The sequence below is a fragment of the Grampus griseus genome (assembly GCF_964374135.1).
Source record: "Grampus griseus genome assembly, chromosome: 10".
Taxonomy (NCBI): Eukaryota; Metazoa; Chordata; class Mammalia; order Artiodactyla; family Delphinidae; genus Grampus; species Grampus griseus.
Genome location: NC_139004.1, coordinates 55,700,105 through 55,719,951, shown reverse-complemented (window position 1 = coordinate 55,719,951; position 19,847 = coordinate 55,700,105). Strand labels below are relative to the sequence as shown.

Sequence of the window (19,847 nt, the reverse complement as noted above, 5' to 3'; positions counted from 1 at the left end):
CAGCAAGAGAAGTATAAAAAACGAAAATATTTTTGTTGAGGGATAAAGGAAGAATAATTTTGTCTGGAAAGTGGATAACAAAGTGTGGTGCAGTCATGTATTAGACTACTAACAGCACTGAGAAATGCATGGACTGCAGCTCCACGGTATCAACATGCAGAAATCCCAAAACATTACTATAAGCAAAATTACGAAGTTGCAGAAAGGTACGTCTGGTATGAGTCCATTAAACAAAGTTTTTAAACATGTGAAATAATACTCTATGTTGTTCATGGACACATGCAGGACATAGGAGGTGAATTGGTGAGCATTCTATAAACCACAATGGAAGTATTCTCTGTGCCTCAGTTTCTTCCTTTGTAAAATGGGAATGATGTCTACCTTGTAAGGTTTTTTGGAGGCTTAAAAACAGGTACCCATGGGGGTTCCCTAGTGGCCCAGTGGTTAGGATTCCGGGCTTTCACCTCCATGGCCCAGGTTCAGTACCTATGTCAACTGCCTGGCATCGTGCCTGGCACAGGGAAGGGGCACACGTGAGGCACAAATTAAAAGCACCTGAGAGTGCATTATCTCCCACAACCTCCCGCCCCCCCACCCCCCACCCCCCACCGCCATCTTTTCTTGCTTCTCTTCGGAAGAAAAGCTGCTTTCTTTCAGGATTAATGACTTGTAATTGACGTATTACTTTACATTTTAGAAGCAGGTGCTTCCAAAGTGCTTTAACAAAAGTTCTTAAGCAGTTTAAATGTTCCCCTGAAATGTTTTCATGTCATGGCCAACACCTTAAGCTGTAATTACTTAGAGGTTCATTTCCATTCAACCACAGCTTAAATCATCAACCTAAGAATGAGTAGGGATGACTACTGAACTTAATGGTTACCAAAGGGGGAAGGAGGAGTGGATAAACTAGGAGTTTGGGATTAACATATACACACTACTATATATTAAAATAGATGACCAACAAGGACCTACTGTATAGCATAGGGAACTATACTCAACATCTTGTAATAATCCATAAGGGAAAAGAATCTGACAAAGAATATATATATATATAACTGAATCACTTTGCTGTACACCTGAAACTAACACAACATTGTAAATCAACTATACTTCAATAAAAAAAGAGAAAAAAGGGGGATTCCCTGGCGGTCCAGTGGTTAGGACTCTGCGCTCTCACTGCGGACGGCTCGGGTTCAATCCCTGGTCAGGGAACTAAGATCCCACAAGCCAAGTGGCCAAAAAAAAAAAAAAAAAAAAGAGAGAGAGAGAAAAGAATGAGTAGTGGCAAAAATCATAAGATCTCTTGTTCATGTGGGTAGATCAAAATATTATCCTTAGCTACAAGAACCCAACAAAAGCTAGGCCACAGCTTCAAAAGTAGCCCAAGGTCAGTGCCCAAGCACCTCCCCTGTAGGGAGAGCCCGAGGCCTGGACGTACCTGAGTGGGACCTGTAGTTCTGGTGCAGCTGGTAGATCTTCTTGGGCTTGCGCACTGCATACTGCTTGTCCGTGGTGTTCTTGCTGGCGTAGTGGAACAGAGAGCGCAGATCACTGAAGCGGAAGGCCACGCCCTTCATGATGCTCTGAGCCGTGTCCCCAGTGAGGAACATGGCGTTGGGGTCATTGATACATTTCATCAGCAGCGCCAGCTCCGCTTGGGTGAAGTCCTGGATCTCATCTCCGTAGAGCTCATGGATGGACCATGGGAGCACCTTGAGCTTCGACAGCCTCCGGGACAGGTTGTATAGCACATCCTCTTCATCAAAGTACCCTTTCTGAGACCTGATCTGCTGATACAGGCAGAAGAGGCCATAGATCTCACTCCGGTCTTCCTTGAAATTGGGGGACCGCTTCCGCCCTAATTGCTTATATGCTTCTTCTGTGAGTCTCCCCTGGGGGCAGCTGAGGGCCTCAAAAGACCCCTTCAGAAAAGACTTTATTTCTTTCCAAATCAGGGCAGGGTTGTAGGAAGTTTTCCCTTTGATCATTTTGGGCCATATTTCATTGGCAAACACCTCAAATGTCACGTACACCCGGGGGTCACTGTCACATGGGCGTGTCTCCACGGTTGTTTCCTCCTCACCATAGTCCCCGTCTGCCTCGGCCTCCTCCTCATCTTCCTGCCAGTTGGTGACGGTCAACTCTTCCTGCATGGACCATCCTACGATGGATCTTTTCAAGCTGCCATCTTCGTTTCTCAGAAAAAATGGTCTGGGCAGAGAAGCATCAAGCAGGAGGAGCAGCTGCTTGGAAGTGACAAACAGAGGAAAGTTCTCATCCCGCAGGTCCTGGAGTTTGTGGACATTGGGTTCCAGTGGTTTGTAGTGACTGGTGGCCTTGGTAGACTTGGAGAGCTCAATGAAATTTCTCTGCACCTCCTGGCACAGGACGTGGTTCTTGGTCACGAAGATCTGATGTAGATGCTCCAGCTGGTGGGGCTCTTCTGGGGTGGGTCCTTCCACCCCTTGTTCGGGGTCCCCTGGCTCCCCACTGGCTGCCCCTGCACAGGCTTCACTCTCCTGCTCCTCTTCTAGGCTGTCCACTGTTACCACCTCAGTGGGTCCTTCTTCCTCCTCCTCTTCGTCCTCCTCCTCCCCACCTGGACCCTCCTTTCCGGGTTCCAGTTCCAACCTTCGCTTCAGCCAGATCTGCCTGGCCAGCAGCGGGCTTCCCGCCTGCTCGGCTTTCTCCCAGTAACCGTGGAATTTCTTCCACAGCCTGTACAAGCAGCAAGTCGTCTTGCCAGTGCCGCTCCGCCCGATGAGGATGATGGTTTCCAGTGGCCTGGGGTTGAGGTCGATCACCGCGTACTCGAGCTCGCCCACCCGGAAGGGGTACTCCACCGTGGCCGTCGTGTCACTGAGGATGTTGGAGGCCATGCTGGTGCTGAAGCTGTGGAACTTCATAATGTTATACTCCGTCTCCACCGCGCTGGCAGGGGGGAAGTACTCAGGATCCACGTGTGCCCCGCCCTTCTCGGCCTCTGTGTCCTCCACGTAGCAGCGGGGTATCCGCTTTTGGATTTTCATACTGTCGGACACCTGGCGCTTGTTGATACCCTTCAGCTTCTTGCGCAGGATGCAGGACAGGCCCCGGTTGTAGGCGCTGCAGATGGCCCTGATGGAGTCCGACAGTTTGCTGTGATCTAAGATGATGTCCCAGATCCGGATGATTTCTGTGTAGACCTGCCTCGCCTTCTCGGTGGGATGCGCACTGTGCTCCGCAGCCATGATCTTCTCGGGGTTCTCGCTGCACCGCGGGGAGAAGTCAATGGCGAGCTCCCACAGCATCCGGGCCCCTTTGTCCAGCTTGGCCTCGAAGAGCTGGATGCTTCCTTTCAAGTTCTTTAGCCGCTTCCGCAGGCCCCTGGTCCATTCACCATTGCCGAGCTTCTGGATGGCGAGGATAATTTTCTTCTTCATGAACTTGGTCATGACCTTGCTGGACAGCTTCTTCAGCATCTCCGAAGTGCACTCGATCTCCCATGTCATGTTCTCGAAGTCCAGGAGGCAGGCCTCCATCTCCGGCACGTTCTGGTCGTCCTGGTCATCGCTGCCCTCTGTCCCCCTGCGATCAGCAGGCACGAGCTGCGGAGTCCCGAGGCCTGCCTGCGCATGTCCCTCCGCGGCCTCAAGGACTGCGGGGTTGTTCCCACTGCAGTCAGAGCCCCCCGCCCCCGGGGTGCCCTGTAGCTCCTGTTTCTCTCCTACGGTGCCAGCTCCTGTCTCCAGAGGCTCGGAGTCCTGTGGACAGTCCTCCTGGAGGGACGGATCCAATTCCACCTGCTGAATCAAAGCCGTGATGTCCTGCACAAGGCGGTCTCTCTGCGAACAGGGCCTGGCAGCCCCAGGCTCTGGCCTCGTAGTCTGGGCATCCGGCAGGGTCTCCCAGCTTTCAGGGACCCCGGCTCTTCTGGGTGGGGCTCTTGCAGTGCTGCTGCAGGACAGGGACTTGGAGGAGCCCTTGAGTGGAGCCGTGTGAGCCGGGGCTGCACGGCGTGGGGGCTTCCCTGGGTGGGCGGCAGCATCCTGTCGGCCCCGGCGCCTGCTCTCCTGCAGGGCTTTGTTCCAGGCCAAGAGCAGTGCGTCTGTCTTCTTCACTCGGTGCCGGGCATCTCTGCCTTCCTTGTTCTTCAGGTTGAGGTTGATGTCAAACTTCACCAGCAGATCTATCAGCTTCCCCATGCGCTTCAGCATGCCCTTCTGGAAGAGGATGTGCATCAGCGTGTTACCGCTGTTGTCCTGGATATTGGGGTTGAGGTAGTCAAACTCGGTGGGCTTGGACCAGAACAGATCCAGCAGGTGGCTGAGGAAGTTAAAACCGATGTCAGCTGAAAGACACAAAAATCCTGTGAGTGCTGAACGGCTTTTCTGGGGAGCAGAGACGCCAGCCGGGGGTCCTCAGAACACTGAACTTCCCCAAGGATTTGATAACCCAGTGGTTCTCAACTGGGGGCGATTTGCTCCCCAATGGACAGGTGGCCGTGTCTGGAAACATTTTTGATTGTCACAATTTAGGAGGTGCTACTGGCATCTAGTGGGTGGAGGCCAGGGATGCTGGTAAATATCCTACAATACACAAGGCAGCCCCCCCAGCAAAGGATTTACCCTGCCCAACTGTCAAAGGTGGAGAAACCCAGAAATCACCGTAAATATTCCAGTAAGAGCCTTTATGTCAGGACCCTTGAAATGGCGTAAATAAATGGAAAGTATTTGCAGCTATGGACAGCCGATTCTTAAGTTTGGAACTTAAGAATCCTCCTCCATCAACCCACCCTGACCGTTCACCATGATGGTCACTCCTTCCCATCAAGCTATGGGTGAGGGGCCAGGAGATACAGGCCTGGCCAAGAAATGGGCCTTTTCCAGATGGTTAGTTTTCCCAGCAGGAAAGACCAAGGAGCACAGCATCCATTCTAACACCCAGCTTCCTCCTCAAGAAAAAGACTGCTTACAAAATAAAGGCCTACCTTCGATATCTAGAAAGATGTGGAGTGCGGCATGCAAAGGAGTGTCGCCTTCCGTGAGAGAAATGCTACGGGGGTCCGCACCCTTGGTCAAGAGGACGAAGGCCAGCTCAAAGTCCCCGTGCTTCAGGCACATGACAAGCGGCTGCTCCTGGCTGCCCTGGAGACCCTCGGGCGAGGCTGGGGGAGGCAGAGAGAAGGGACCGGTGAGCAGCATCCCTGAGCCAAGGTCAGCAGGGCCCACCTGAGGGGGGCGGGACCGATTCTGCCCTTTATTCCAAATCAAGAGGGGGTGCTGACCTGACTTCTGAGGGCCTCCTGCCACGCCCCCTTTCTGGGAGGCAAGGGTTTCCCAGTGCCCTTGGAGGGAAAGCCTGCCCCCTTCAGGTGTCCTGTCCCTGGGCCTCACCTCCTCTGTCTCTCCATCTCCCCCTCCCACCCCGCCACGGGACCACCATCAGCACCGGAGTAGGGATGGCATGAACAACGGAACTCCCAGTGTTTGCCCAACACAGTCCTGGACATACACTCGGTGACCTGGACATGAGCGTGCTTCCCACATCCTTTGCTTCTAGGAAGCTTCTTCCCGAGAATGCCCATCGGCCCTCATTTGCCATGTTCCCTGACACATCCCCACTGCCACATCACCTTCTTTTTAGCTCAGTCCACACCTCCCCTCGGCGCTGCAAGCTCCCTGACCTCCACCCCCTGAGGACTGCAGCCCTCCTGCACTGCCACCCACCGGCAGCCATATGTTCACTGTCCATCCTTGTGCCCTGGCACCTGACCCCGGGGAGGCCCTCAATAAGTGCTTGCTTCATCAGGAACAAAATAGGAATTCCATAACCGCCATCGTTTCTGGGCAAAGGTAGTAACACTCCATGCAAGGAATGGGTTTGAAGACATAAACCACAGGCGGCCTTCCATCTATCTCCTGAAACCCGTGGGTAGAGCCAACGCCTGAAGGCGTTGTAAGTCACTTTGAGAGTTGGGACCAATGTGGCATCACTCCTTCTGAAGGTCATTTCCCCTTAAACGGCAAGGCAGGTGGAAAACCACACAGCCCAGGCGCTCCGCCGAGAGTCTGCGTCCATGAACTCATTGAATATTCCAAACAGCTCTAAGAAAGGGGGATTAGTTTCATTCCCATTTTATAAATGAGGAGACGTCAGTAGTTACAGTGGCCAGTTAGTAGTGGCCTAAGTGGGGGGAGCGTAAGGAGAAGGTTAGTGCTTCCAAATTTGTTTTAAAATAAAACCTGATCCAGCAAGACGTCTGCACACTCCAGACATACATTCAGCCAAGCCTGATTGTGCCGATTAAAACAGCAGATGTTTCCACCCACCCATTATTTGGCTGTTTCTTTAAAAAACAAGCATCACAAATCCCAATCCATGGATCAGAAAAGAATGTCACAGCGTTTGACAAGGACCCATGCGGCATACTGAGTGCAGGGAAAAGTCCAGTCGGAGGTTGGGAGGAAATGACCGCTGTGGCTACACCAGGGCCCAGGCCCCCTCCACAGGCCTGAGGTTTCTTACACGAGAGAAAGGGAAGAATTCACAAAAATGCATCGACCCTATCACTGTTTCCAATGAGAAGATAGGGAGGAGGAAGAGAATGAGGCAGAATTTAAAGGAGTCTCTGAAATCAAGCAAAAAGCCCCATGAACTGTGGCACCTGGACTCCCCTGGGATGTCCTCCCGGTGCTGACTCAGCATCTGGGACTCACCTCCGTGGTCTATCAGGTGGCCCAGGAGCAGGGTCCTCCGCTGGTCCCAGGCGCTGAGGCGGGGGAGGATGGCACAGAGGCTGAGGTTCGAGAGGTCACAGTCTTTGATGAGACAGTCCCCGGACGGTGGCTCCCCACTCACTTTGCGGGTCAGCAGCAGAAGCACTTCAGGCCATTTCTGTTTTTCCAGTAAAAACTTGATGAAGGCGTTGGCACAGTCGCGGTCAATGTCATAGACCAGGTCGGGAGGGATTTCTTTCAAAAACAAGAACACACCACACTCCAGAAAAAGGTTCATGTGATTTCTGTCCCCAGCCAAAACCCAACACAGAGGGACATCATCACCCCAAGTTACGGATCAGTATCTTTAAGACGTGGGGAAACCATAAACAAGTACTTAGTTATCTGGGTCATGCTACTCAACCACGTGTGAACCTCAGTGTCAGCACTGGTGCGTGAGCTTCTTGGGAAGGTTGGGAATACCCAAGGAGTGTAGAGTCCTAGCCAATAGAAAAGAGAAACATCTGTGGTATTTTAAATAAGGATAGTATATGCAAATTCCAGGAGGCTGCATGAAAAACTAATAACAGGTTGCCTCTGTGGATGAGATTTAGAGACTGAAGTTCAGGGGTGGATGATCGACTTTTCACTGAAGAATGTTCTGTGTTGTTTGAATGTTTTACATGTAGATCATGGCATTTATTTTTTAATCAATGTTTAAACAGATAGTAGAAAAGAGTTTTAAGGTGCGTAGAGCATCTTTGAACACTACTGAAGGTTGTAAGAAACCTTACCTTGCCGAGAAGAAAGGAGGCGCAAGAACCTCTGAACCACTCCTTGCTTCCAAAAGTTTTTCTGCAGCAAGCGGCTTCCTGAATTCATGTATGTCACTAGCTGCTCAGAGGCCTTCCGGAAAATGTCGCCCTCGCTAGCTGGTCCCCTGCCATTGCTCAGTCCTGCAAAATACCCCCGAGTGCTGCTTGTGACTGCAGAGATCACAGCCCCGTAGATTGCAAGGATGACCACACCTCTCCACTCCTCTGTGGAGCCAGGAGACTTTGAAGTGCCTGTTCCCCTCCCCGACCCTGACTCTGGCCTGGCTTCATGACCTGCTGTGACCAGGAGAATGCAGCAGATGTGATTTTTGTGCCAATTCTGAGCCTGGGCCTCAAGAGGCCTTGTTTAGTTCTATTCAGATCCAGGCTAGATAAGAAACATCATAAAACAAAGAGGAATCAGTTCAGTTGTCCAAACTGAGCCCCAGAGATGTGAAAGAGCCCAGCTACGATCAGCAAGAAGCAGACACTTGAAGGAGTTCTGTTAAGGCTATGAGAACTGCCCAGCCTCAATGGCTGAGCTGCAGGATCATGAGCTAAATAAGTGCTTGTTGCTCTAAGCCACTAAGTTTGAGGGCTGTTTGTTATGCAGCAATGGATAACTGATACAACAGTTCAGGGAAGTGATAGCAGGAGGGTGGCTTACTGCAGCAGCAACATCCAACTACATGCCAGCCACCCGTGCATCTAACTGGCAAGTGGAAAAAGCCAAGAGTAAGAAGCCACCTCTCTGGCCATAAGAGGGAAAACATTATCCCCTTGGTTTAATTTACTGAGAAAGTAGTCATGATTAGAAATCAACCACTGAAGAAAGGTTGAAAAAAGGCAAATGTTTTATTTGGTATCAGATTATACACTCAGAAAACTCTCTTGGTTAAAATGGAATCCTACTGAACAGATAACTGGACATCTGTTTTCACACCCAATGAGATGGGCCTGGCCCACAGCATAAGTGCTATCATGTGATGAACAGGTGAATGCATGTTCAATGTCATGTTCTAACAGAATAGGAACACTTTAGAGATGGAAAAATAAAAGCATCCTATTATCAGCCATGTCTCCCACAGCAGACCCTGAGGCAAGGATTTGTGTGCATGTAGTTTATGAAGGAAGAGACCAGTGAGGGTGGGGGAATCAGGTCAGGGTCAGGGAGGAACCAGGCAGGGTGTGAGCTCAGGCTGAGTCCCACAGGGTAGGGGTGTGCCTTGCCTGACCCCTGGGGGGATCTGGAGTGAGTCACACCTCAGAGCTGTGCCAGCCAAGGCAAGGGAACCGGGCTTTCAGATTCTCACCTCTTTCTGCCACCGGCCACAGACTGCCTTGGGAGGATGTAAATTCCCAGGCACTTCTGGTTTGAAGGAGCCTGAGCAAAACAGGCTCCATAAGCCCATAGGCTGTTCTCCTTGAGAACGAGCCTTAGGTGCTGGCTTTGCAAAGTGAAGGCACACCAGGGAGCACACAACAATGGGAAAGGACCCAGGGGACCCAAGCAGAGTTCTGATGTCAGCTGCCTGCCTTCTGATACACACCTGGATCACCTTTCAACAGATCAGAGCACCAGAAACACACACACCCACACACACACACCCCAACTTCGGGGGCAAACGCCCACTGCCCTCTAATCAAGAGACCTTCTGGTGCCAGATGGAAGCAAGAACTAACATTAACCCTAGCACTAACCTCCAGAGAAAAGGAAATGGAAAACCTTGGCAAAGGAAGACTTATTATCACCTCAGTGAGCTGCCTGTTCTGAGGCAAAGAACATGAACTGTGTGGTGTAACAATGACGGACTAGCACCCCTGGGTTCGGCATCCCACCTTCATCCTAGAATGCCTATGAAGACACAGAAAACAATGAAAACTCACGAACCAGGAGAATATGACGCTTGGTAAAGGAGGAACTTCCTTCACCACCAGGCAGATGGAAACCTGCCACTTGTCCCCCTACCTCATGCCTCAGGGCATCATTCCTCCACCAGGGCAGTTAGTTTAGTACAAAAGTCACTTGAAACTGAACAGAAATATACCAAGCTTGACAAAAGAGACAATTAGATGCAGTTGTATAATAAACGCATGGTTGTGTGCTTCAGAATAATTAAGAAGGCGGTCAGATCAGGGAAGGGTCCTGAAATCAGAAAAGAAACCAGAGAGTGATATATCAACAACATAAAACAGTATAAAAGGAAAGGTGCTGAAACACTGACAATGGTAGCCCTGGGTCAGCATCTCTGGGTAGGTACGGGTGATTTGTTTATTACTCTGAACTTGTCTGGTTTTTTTCTTTTTTTTCTAAATTTTCTAAGCTTACTAAGAGAGAAAAGAAGCATCAGGATATAGAATTGCTTATACATGATAATCACAGGTTTTTAAAAAAGATGACTACGTAAGTACTGAACAGCAACCAAAAGACTGGATAAAAATATGCCAAGGTGTAATTACAATAAATTTTTGTTTTTATATAAAATGAAATTTTTACAAATTTTCTACAATGATCATATTTAGTAGATATATACAAGCAGATTTGAAATTAAAAATTAAAACTACAAGAGATCTGAAGCTGCAAGCACTCAGAAGTGTTAGAAAATAGAAATAAATCATTTCAAAGAGATTTTGTTTTTGCATGAAATCTTCCTTTTGAGCTAAAAAAGGTGAAACTGGTAAGTTTTATTACATATATTTTATCAATTGAAATTTATGTAACCATCTCATTTTTATAAAAGAAAATAAAAAATGTGTAACTATAAATGCATGGAATAAGAGTAAATGACTAAATCACAACTATACTAATTTTTTCAGGCAGGTGGGCTTATGCAGAATTAATATTTTCTTGTTTTCCTTTCCTACATTTTGTAAATTTTCTTTTTTAAAAAAGAATCTATTGCTTTATAAAGAGGAAGAAGTATCATCAATACCGCACATCTGCATTTACTGAAAACAGGGCATTGTGTGGTGCTGAAGGATTTGAGGATGACACACCATGGCCTCTGAGTCACAGGCTCCGTTTATGCGGGAAACAGACACACAGAGAAGGTCCGCATCCTCTTAGTGCAGAGCTAGAGGCGCCTTCACAGAGCAGAAAGCAGCTGGCGCCCAGGGGAGGACCAGAGAGAAAGGCTTCAGAGGCCTGGATTCGTTCTCACTCTGAAAGGCCACGCACTAGTGAATCAGAGAAAATCACAAACAACTGCGAAAAAAACAAAGACTCCAATCTTGTTGGTCCTGAGGACAGTAGAGCATCAGCTGCTGGAGAAGGTGGACATGCTGCCATCTAGTGGTGGCTGTGAGAGGCCGGGAAAGACAGGTAACCCTGACCACTCAGGTTCACACCCCCACCCTGCCCACTCCCTGTGGGCTCTGGCTTTCCCCAGCAGCTAGTGAGAAAGGCAGAATCAGCAGATATTTAAGATTCTATTATACCAGGAAACTGAAAAAAATCAAAACTTTAAAAACAACAACAAAACTGCATGACATACTAAAGTCTACAGCATTCTAAGCATTAAGATTAGAATTAATGAACAATAAATTTGCAGGCACGTCAGCCATTTTCTACCATTCATTGGTGGTCCTTCTCTAAAAGTTTATTTTAAAACTTTGAAATTCATTGGCAGAGAAATCTGTTTGGTTAGTTTCAATTTCTCAAACAGTAGAAACCACCCCGAAACTGAGGTTACAGGTATAAGCTCTCAGGAGGCCTCTCACAATAATTTATTAATTACACCACCAATTCCTTAAAAGAGAAATCATTTAAAAACTAAACATGACATATCACAGCTTTAAGAGAACATCCCAGGAAAACAGGACTCTGCAAATACATTTATTCCCATGTTCTCACAGAAACAACAGGAGATATTTTAAATAAATGAATAAAAATTAAAACATAGATGGGGAAACAGGGGGCAGTGTTAAAGGAAAAGCAGCTTCAATCTCCCTCACATAAAACCTTCCTGACCCTGAAAATTGCCACGATCCCCAGCCTGGCAGGGTGCCTCCCACTCTCCCCACCACACACACCCCATGTGCTGCCTACAACCTGCCGCCTACTCACCCATTCCAGTGGGGGAGTGTTTCTGGAGAAACACATCCAAATAACTTCAATAAATGCGCACTAACCATCTATTAAGTATTAATAAGTCTAGTTGTTCATTCATAAATACAAACCATCCAAAGATCAGAAGATAAAATAGGAAAAGCAATAGCACAAAAGAGAAGCAAGAAGAGGGATCAACTAAGCCCCCCAAAAACATAAATAACTCACAGAAGAGAGGACAACGGTCTTTAAAAAAATTCTCACCATTCTTAAAGGCCATTCGAGAAGTGGCAAATGTCAATCAAGCACAAGTTGTCACAGATAAGAAACAGAGAACCGGAAAGAGTTCTTAGAAATGAAAACTGAGTTTCCAAATTAAAAAATGCAATAGGCAAGCTGAATTATAAAAGGAAAAGCTAAAGTCCTAGTTAAAGATCTCGAAAGAAAAAAAGGAGATAGAAGACGTTAGGGAAAGTAGAGAGACATGTTACAGATTCAGGAAGCTCATCCACGTGAAAGTGGTGGCAAAGAGATGCTGGAAGGGAACAAAATGATAGAGAATAAGTTCTCTGAGCTAAAAAAAGTTAGATTGAAAGAGGCCAGCAGGTGCCAGACAAGAAGAATGAATACGGACCCACATCTAGACACATCCCAGGGAAATTCCACAACCCTAAGGACAGAAAATTCTAAAAGGGAAAATAAATCAAACTGACATCTAATCAGTAACGGAGGCTAGAATACCAAGTTGTAAGGAACGAGGTTTTACAGAGTATTTCATAAATCTAAGAGACCCCAGATTGTCAAACACACCAGAAAACGCTGCCATTAAACTGGGACACGTCACTGATTGTGAAACACATTCGTTTCAAAGGTGGCAAAATGTGGGGGGAAAGTGCAACTGAGGACCGATAAAATACAGTGCTTATATGCAGACCAATTCTCAATCTAAGGATAAAGACATTTTCAAAAACACCATAAGTCTACTATGCATATCTCCTCCATGATATTGGTACCTGGAGTTGGTACCTAGCAGAGTAAGAGAAAAATCTAGACAGACAGTGTGAGCCACAAGAGCCACATATGAGCGCAAGAACTAAAAGAAGCATAATATATATGTGCTGGGGCTACCATCTAAGTTAAAGTCTAAATAAAGTCTAAAAATATATGTGTGTACATACATATATACACACACATATACAATAATGTGTATGTATATGTTTCATCAAGCCAGGATGCTCAAAGAGTATCACATTTAAAGAGCAAAGTTTTCAGGGCATTTGGTGATTCTTTTTTATGGGTCCACCTATGCTACTATTTGTAGAAATCATACTACCATGTAAATGTGATTTAATGGTTTTCAATGTTCAGAATCAATCTATAGATGAAGCACAGAAAACCCAGAGTTCAGGAACAGGATGTAAATGACACAAATAACTTTACTAGACAAAATTCAACAGAGAGCTGACTTGTTGCACTTTACCTTATACAGCAATTAGTCCATATATGCCGTCCCAAACTTACAGATCAAAAAATAGAGCTATAAGTGTAGTTTTAATTGTTAGCTACGGTTTCTGAAAAGTGGGCTTGATTTCTGTTATCTCATGTTCTGTCTGAATTTTTTCTTTCTTACTGTGTGCATGCATGGAAAAAAAAAATCACCCTTACTGCCCAAAGGTAGACTTGCCAAGTTTCCAGAAAGTGGTAGACACTCTCACAGTAAGAGTTGCTTCATTCTATCTTTCAAAAAAAGCAAACAAGTTTTCCAAAGACTGGTGGCGGGGGGGGGTGCTCACTTCCATCTTCATGTACCAAGAAAAGATAAACTGATTTGTACCTAATGGCGCAGAACCAGTTTTGCCCCCTCTAAAAAGTTAATTCCCTGGAAACTGTACCTGAGAGGTCCTTAGAACATGCTGCCAGCTTTTCCAAGTGACTGTTGATTTTCTCAATGGCTTTGAAGTTCTTGTTCCTCTTCAGGACATCCACGGCGGACCGGGACTGTCGATCCAGCAGAGTGGGGTCTGCCCCAAAGCTCAGGAGCATCTGCACATCATCTGTTTGTCCTAGAGCAGGCCAAAGTGAGAAGCGGGTTGGGGTTTGTCATGGTTTCTTCCATAAGGAGACGTCCCCATGAGTGCACTTCCGCCCAGTTCCCAGCCTGAGCAGCCTGGGGCAAGGGGACCAGTGTCCCTCTCTGCTTACAGAAACTGATGGCCTTGGGCAATTCAGCCAAGTCCCCAGAGCAAGGAGTCCTGTGTGGAGTGGGAAGGACAATAGCTTTTAAGAGGTTCAGAAGTGCGCTCCTCTCTACCTTTCTCCCCTCTCCTTGGCAACAAGCAAGGAGAGGGGGAATCTGGTTACTAGGCAACAGTTACAGCTGTAAGGATGACAGCAAGCTGTGACTTCAGATTTCTTTATTCCCTAGAGAGGAAACAGAATATACTCCCAGAAAAAAAGCCTGTCTGGAGACAAGAGAAGAAAGTAGCAATTGCTTTTGCATCAGGGTCTTCTTGTCACTGTTTCAACCCTTGCAGCCCCACCTCTGGCTGCCAGCTCCATTTGCTGCTTTTTTTTTTTTTTTTTTGGCAGTACGCGGGCCTCTCACTGCTGTGGCCCCTCCCGCTGCAGAGCACAGGCTCCGGATGCGCAGGCTCAGTGGCCATGGCTCACGGGCCCAGCCGCTCCGCGGCATGTGGGATCTTCCCGGACCATGGCACAAACCCGTGTCCCCTGCATCGGCAGGCGGACTCTCAACCACTGCGCCACCAGGGAAGCCCCTCCATTTGCTGCTTTGACATATCTATTTGCCAAGCATTCAGGTGGCTCTGTGATCACAGGTGCAACAGATTTCAGAATGTAACAGGTGTATCCCTGGAGGTACCAAGACTTATGTGAGCACAGAGGTTAAAGGAATCAATGCCCAATTCCCAGCTTCCATACCGTGCTTTCCTAAAATTCACCACCTTAACAAAGCACCTCTACTCCAGGTATCGTCCTGCTGGTGATGCTCTCCTTCCCCATCTCCCCAGTCACAACTGCTTTTCTCCCATTTTACAAAAATAAGACAAAATTAAAAAGTCATACTTCTTACCCATCAAGTACCTCACTGTGATAGGCAGAATTCTCAGACAGACCCTGAGATTCCCAACCCCTGGTGTACACACACCTTCTCCCAGTTACCCATTTAATACTAATCTAAACTCTGCTATGATGAGACTTCGCAAATGTATTTAAGGTCCCAAAGCAGTTGACCTTAAGATAGGGAGATTATCCTGGCCTGATCACATGAGCCCTAAAGGTCAAAGGTTTAGAGGTTTTCCCCTGCTGGCTTTGAAGACAGCGGAGGCCATAGGACAAAGAATGTGTGCGATCTGTAGAAGCTGACAGCCAGCAAGAAAACGGGACCTCTGTCCTACAACTACAAGGAACCGGATTGTGCCACAATCATGTGAGCTCGAAGGAAGGGCTGGAACTCCAGATGAGAATGCAGCCTCAGCCAGTGCCTTGATTACAGTCTCAAGAGACACTGAGCAGGAAACTCAGTCATATCATGTCAGACTACTAACCTACAGAGTTAGAGTGTCATTTTAAGCCACTAAGTTTACGGTGATTGGTTACATAGTATAGAGAACTCATGCAATTACCAAAGTATTGCCCCGAAGGAGGTGAAAGCTCGTGACCTCCCCAGTATCAACCTAAGGGAAAATCAAGTAGCTGTCAAGCCCCTTTTAAAAGGCACCATGACACATCCTTCTCTCACCTCCCTCCAAAATTATTTTTTTTACCAATTACTTACAGAAAATTTAATATATTTATGTTGCTTTGGTGATCTCTGTAGTAATAATAATTTTGTAATAATTAAATCCAGAAAAAAATTAATGCTTAGAGTCTTAAATCACAGAAAGTTTTTTAAAATTTAAAGCTACGTAAGTACTTTTGCTCAAGAACAGTATCACTGGATAAGACTTTCAAGGATAAAATATATTAGAGTAAACTTCTTTCTGAAAAGCCAACTGAAAATATGATCCAATAAAAAAAGGAGTGCATAATTTGATATTTTTGACTATTAAAGCCTGTCACGGGATGGCACGGGTAAAGCGGTCAGCTGTGTGGGTTCCCTAGCGCCTGAAGTCACTCCACCCACAGCACAGCTCTGAGGGGTGCTGCCACTTACGCTTGAGGAGGTACCCTGGGGAGTGGGCGGCAACCACGTGCAGGACGGTACGGCCATCCTCGTCCTTCTGGTTGATGTGACCTTTCCACTCGGGCTTGTAGTCCATTAACCACTTGAAAAGATGGTTTTCCTCTGAAGGAATGAGTTACTGATGTTATTTTCAACACACAGAAAAGCTGCAAAGCAAATCACTGTGCACCACACCGAGGGAACCCAAGGGGCATCCAACACACATTGTCACTTGCCACAAACAGGTGTGGAGACACAGAGTTTGTGCATTGAAAGGATGAGTCATATAAAGTTATTCATAGGAAACTGAAGTCAGATTCCCTAGAAGCAGAGCCTGAGACAGAGATTCTTGTACGTGTGATTTATTGACAGAGGGAGAAAGACGGGGAGGGAAGCAGGGCAGGGGATGAAGGCAAGCAGTGATGTGGCCTCAGCTGAGTCGGCTTCAGCCTGATCCCACGGGGAGCTGTGGAGCAGGCACTGCCCTACAGTGCTGACCCACCTTGAGGCAGGGGCTCACCTTTTGTACCCCGGTGTCAATCAATCCAGAGCTACAGAACCGCCTCCAGAGAGGGGCATGGTACCTATTGGCAAAGAGCAGCTCCCTGGCAAAGGAGGCAGCTGTGGTGCAGCAGGTGGGGCTGGGGGCACTGGTCGCAAAGAGGACCTGGGCAGGGCAACAATCATTACCCCACTACCTTACTATCAACAGGACAGAGATTTCAAACTCTTTCCCCAGACTCCTTCCTTGTAAGTCCTGGAAAGCCACATAATTCTGCCAACTCTGTGGACACCATTTGTCACCATGTCAGTTTTCCTCTGAGAGACAAATCGGGGATAAACTTGAAGACTTGATCTCATCCACATCTGCCTCTAACCGCAGGAGCAAACTTAAAAAGTAGACACAGAGAGGAATTGTGACTTTCATACCCAGAGGCACACCTAATTTGAAACTGGGAGGATTGGATCAGATTGCTTTTAGTCAGACTTCATACTTTTAAATGTTTTATCCACTGTATGAGAGTGAAACCTTTTATGGATTCTCCAACAGATGAAATGTATCACGATAGGGCAAATGTGGCTGAAGCAAAGATGGGGGCTCAGGTCTTCAAGCCACTGGCCACCCCCACTCCCATCCTGAGGAGATGCTACAGCCTAAAAGAGGAAGACAGTGTAGACAAGTTCTCTTGGCTCCTTCTGGCTCTAAGATAGTGTGGGTCAGGGTCCAACAGTGAAGCTACATATGCTTCGAAAAGAAAAACAGACTTCTATCTAAAGCGTAAATGTGGATATTGTATGTGTGTGTTTTAATGATAAAAATATTTAAAAACTCAAATCCTATAGCCAGGTGGTGAAGACTAAAAAAAGACAAATTATATATACACCTATGAAAATAGGATTCCTTTAAAAGAACCACAAGCAAACTGTATCAGCAATAGCCAGTGTTTCCCTTGGGGTTTCCCCCCTCCCACTCCCCACAGTAGTTGGTCCTCTAGTCGAGAGAAAATGAACTCGGAAGAAGACCATGGCTGCCTTTGCCACCGGGAGGAAACTCCCTCCACAGCTTCCCTGAGAGCTCTGTCCAGCAAAGGCTGTCTGTCCCAAGGCCTGTCCTTGAATCCCAGGGCTCCACTCTGCTGCCAGGATCTGTCTGAGAACACAGCATCCTTTCAGTGTGGGCCTCTAGCTATGAGGTCCCGGGAGAAGGAAAAATGATGCTGTTTCCCTGCTGCCTTCATTCATCTGAATGATCAAATCATGAACTATTCAAATCATCTGACTATTCCACATTCTGGTTTCACTTGAGCTAAGCACAGTCCCTGAGGTCCAAGCTGGAGGACAGCGTGGAGGGCGCACCGTCAGGAGAGAACTCACTGGCCTGGATGCAGAGGCACATGAGGGCGTGCAGAGGGTACGGTCCTATGGTCTCGATGCTCGCACCTATGGAGATGAGCCACTGGACTAGCCTGGGCACCTGTTCTATTTTCTCATGAAATCCGAAGAAGACAAATTTCTGGAGAAAAAAAAAATACACAGGAAGAATTATGGCAGTGGCCTTATCGATATGAAACTTCAAACTCCTTCCCCATAGAGTTTGGGGTTCTTTTTCTTCCAGTTTTATTGAGATATAGTTTGACATACAGCACTGTATATATTTAAGGTGTAGAGCAGAATGATCTGGCTTTACCTACATCGTGAAACGATGACCACAAGTTTAGTGAACATCCATCATCTCATATAGATACAACATTAAATTAAAAAAAGAAAAATTCTTTTTGTGATGAGAGCGCTCAGGATTTGCTCTCTCAACAACTTTCATATAGAACATACAGCCGTGTTCGTTCTATTCATCATGTTGTACATGACACCCCTAGGACTTATTTATCATATAATTGGAAGTGGTTACCTTTTGACCGCCTTCATCCAATCCCCCCTTCTCCCACCCCCCACCCATAAAGTTTAGAATCAGTAAAACCCTGATTAGCTGTGGCCCCAGCCTAAGATTACTATAAATAACAAATTTGCAGTGAGGTGGCTGAAGGGGAAGGTCCCAAACACCACAGTCCAGAAGTGGCCTGACTTGAAACCGTATGTGTCAAGAAGCCACCTTACCTCAAAGAGACTTTTCAGTGATAAATTTGGGACGTGGAGATTTCTCGGTAGCCGGTCTTTTCTCGCTGACAGAAGTAGAAATGACTGATGAAAGGGGAGAAACAGAAAAAGCTGGAACAATAATGGTCTCCACATGGGTTATTAGAACAAAATTAATCTTAAGCTTTAAAACACAGAAACAAAAAAACAGAACAAGACACCCTCTAGCCCTGTCTCTTTGTTTAAGTCACCTGCCAAGCTCTTCAGCCTGAGCCATGATAACCAAAGTGTCTCTGTCTGGCAAACTTCCTGTTGGTGCTGAGAGCTAAGCTCTCTCCACCTTTCCTCAAAGTCTGCTGAGGACAGGAGCAGCCGATGGCGGGCAGCATTGGGACAGTACAGGGGCAGGCAGGTAAAGAAGTAATTTCCTGCAACGTTCTTAAAGCTTAGCAAGTAGAAGAATCAAATCCTTTTGAAATAGCCCACCCCAATTAATTCTTTAGCACATTACTGCTATTTGGGGTCCACAAGACCCTATCGAGTGGTGTGCTGGGGCAGCTCCTATCAGTGAGAGCTCACTGTGCACATCTCTTCCCAAATGTGAGTCCTCCAGTCGACTTAGCAGCTTGAAATTGGCCATTGAAATCGAGAGAATTTACACTACAGGAAGCGGCAAATGCTGCAGATCAGGACTTTTTTTTTTTTTTTTTTCCTCAGAAAGTCTGTGGTTAAACCACTGACCCTAAACTGAACCCCAGAGAAGTTAAGCAACTTTCCCTAGGTCACACAGAGAGCAAATCCTGAGAGGCCCCTACTGGGATCATCCAGGTACGCCAGCTGGTCCAGGAGTTCTAGGCTTGGCATGGCCATGACTGGAGACCCAGTCTCAGAATCCACGTCCCTGACATATGCTCTTGCCGGTGGGCGTGGCACCACAGGGACTCAGTCTGTGGCTACATCTTGCTTCCAGCTTCTTTCAGTTTGATGCCCACTCTTAACTGCTCACCCTAAACAGATCCCACTGCCCAGACACTCCCAGATGACAGGTTCAGGGCTCTGACAATCCTGATGGCTGGCCTGGCTTTTATAAGGTGCCTCTGTCTGCAGTGTTTGAAAATGGCCTAGGCTCCACTGCTGGTAGGATATGGGACCACCACTTGGGCTGGATTCCTGGGCCTCCATGGCTGGCTGGGTGATAGCCCATCAGGTGATAGCCCGTCAGCTACTGGGTTCCCACTCCCTCCCTCCCCACATAGACTACAGAGCTCTATTCACATTCATCCCACGTGGGGAAGAGGGGACGTAAAACGTTCTTTCCTGGGGGCTGTAAATGGAACTGCTTTCCTGTTAATGAGGCCTAGGCCCTCCCACTCACAGATCTACCCTAACACTTGGAATCACAGAATTTTAGGACTTTTTAAAATAAAACTAGAAAGATCTCTTAGTTTACCCATCTTATCGGAAAAGAGAAGATCCCAGATTTCTTGTTAACAGGGCCCCGGATTTCTGAT

General features: G+C 47.2%; 1 protein-coding gene across 3 annotated transcripts in view; it reads right to left on the bottom strand.

Annotated features, from left to right (window-relative positions):
- The window catches only part of TRANK1 (tetratricopeptide repeat and ankyrin repeat containing 1), a gene marked incomplete at its 5' end in the record, with an annotated part of 87,245 nt that overhangs the window by 35,400 nt on the left and 31,998 nt on the right, over positions 1-19,847 (bottom strand). For 2 of the 3 annotated variants that reach the window (XM_082663774.1, XM_082663775.1), the window contains 8 exons: positions 1,439-4,330; positions 4,970-5,146; positions 6,699-6,953; positions 7,493-7,654; positions 13,454-13,624; positions 15,736-15,867; positions 17,620-17,758; positions 18,358-18,441. In XM_082663774.1, coding sequence (XP_082519900.1) covers positions 1,439-4,330; positions 4,970-5,146; positions 6,699-6,953; positions 7,493-7,654; positions 13,454-13,624; positions 15,736-15,867; positions 17,620-17,758; positions 18,358-18,441 — 4,012 coding nt within the window. The remainder of the gene's footprint in view (positions 1-1,438; positions 4,331-4,969; positions 5,147-6,698; positions 6,954-7,492; positions 7,655-13,453; positions 13,625-15,735; positions 15,868-17,619; positions 17,759-18,357; positions 18,442-19,847) is intronic. The other variant, XM_082663776.1, reaches the window with a different exon arrangement.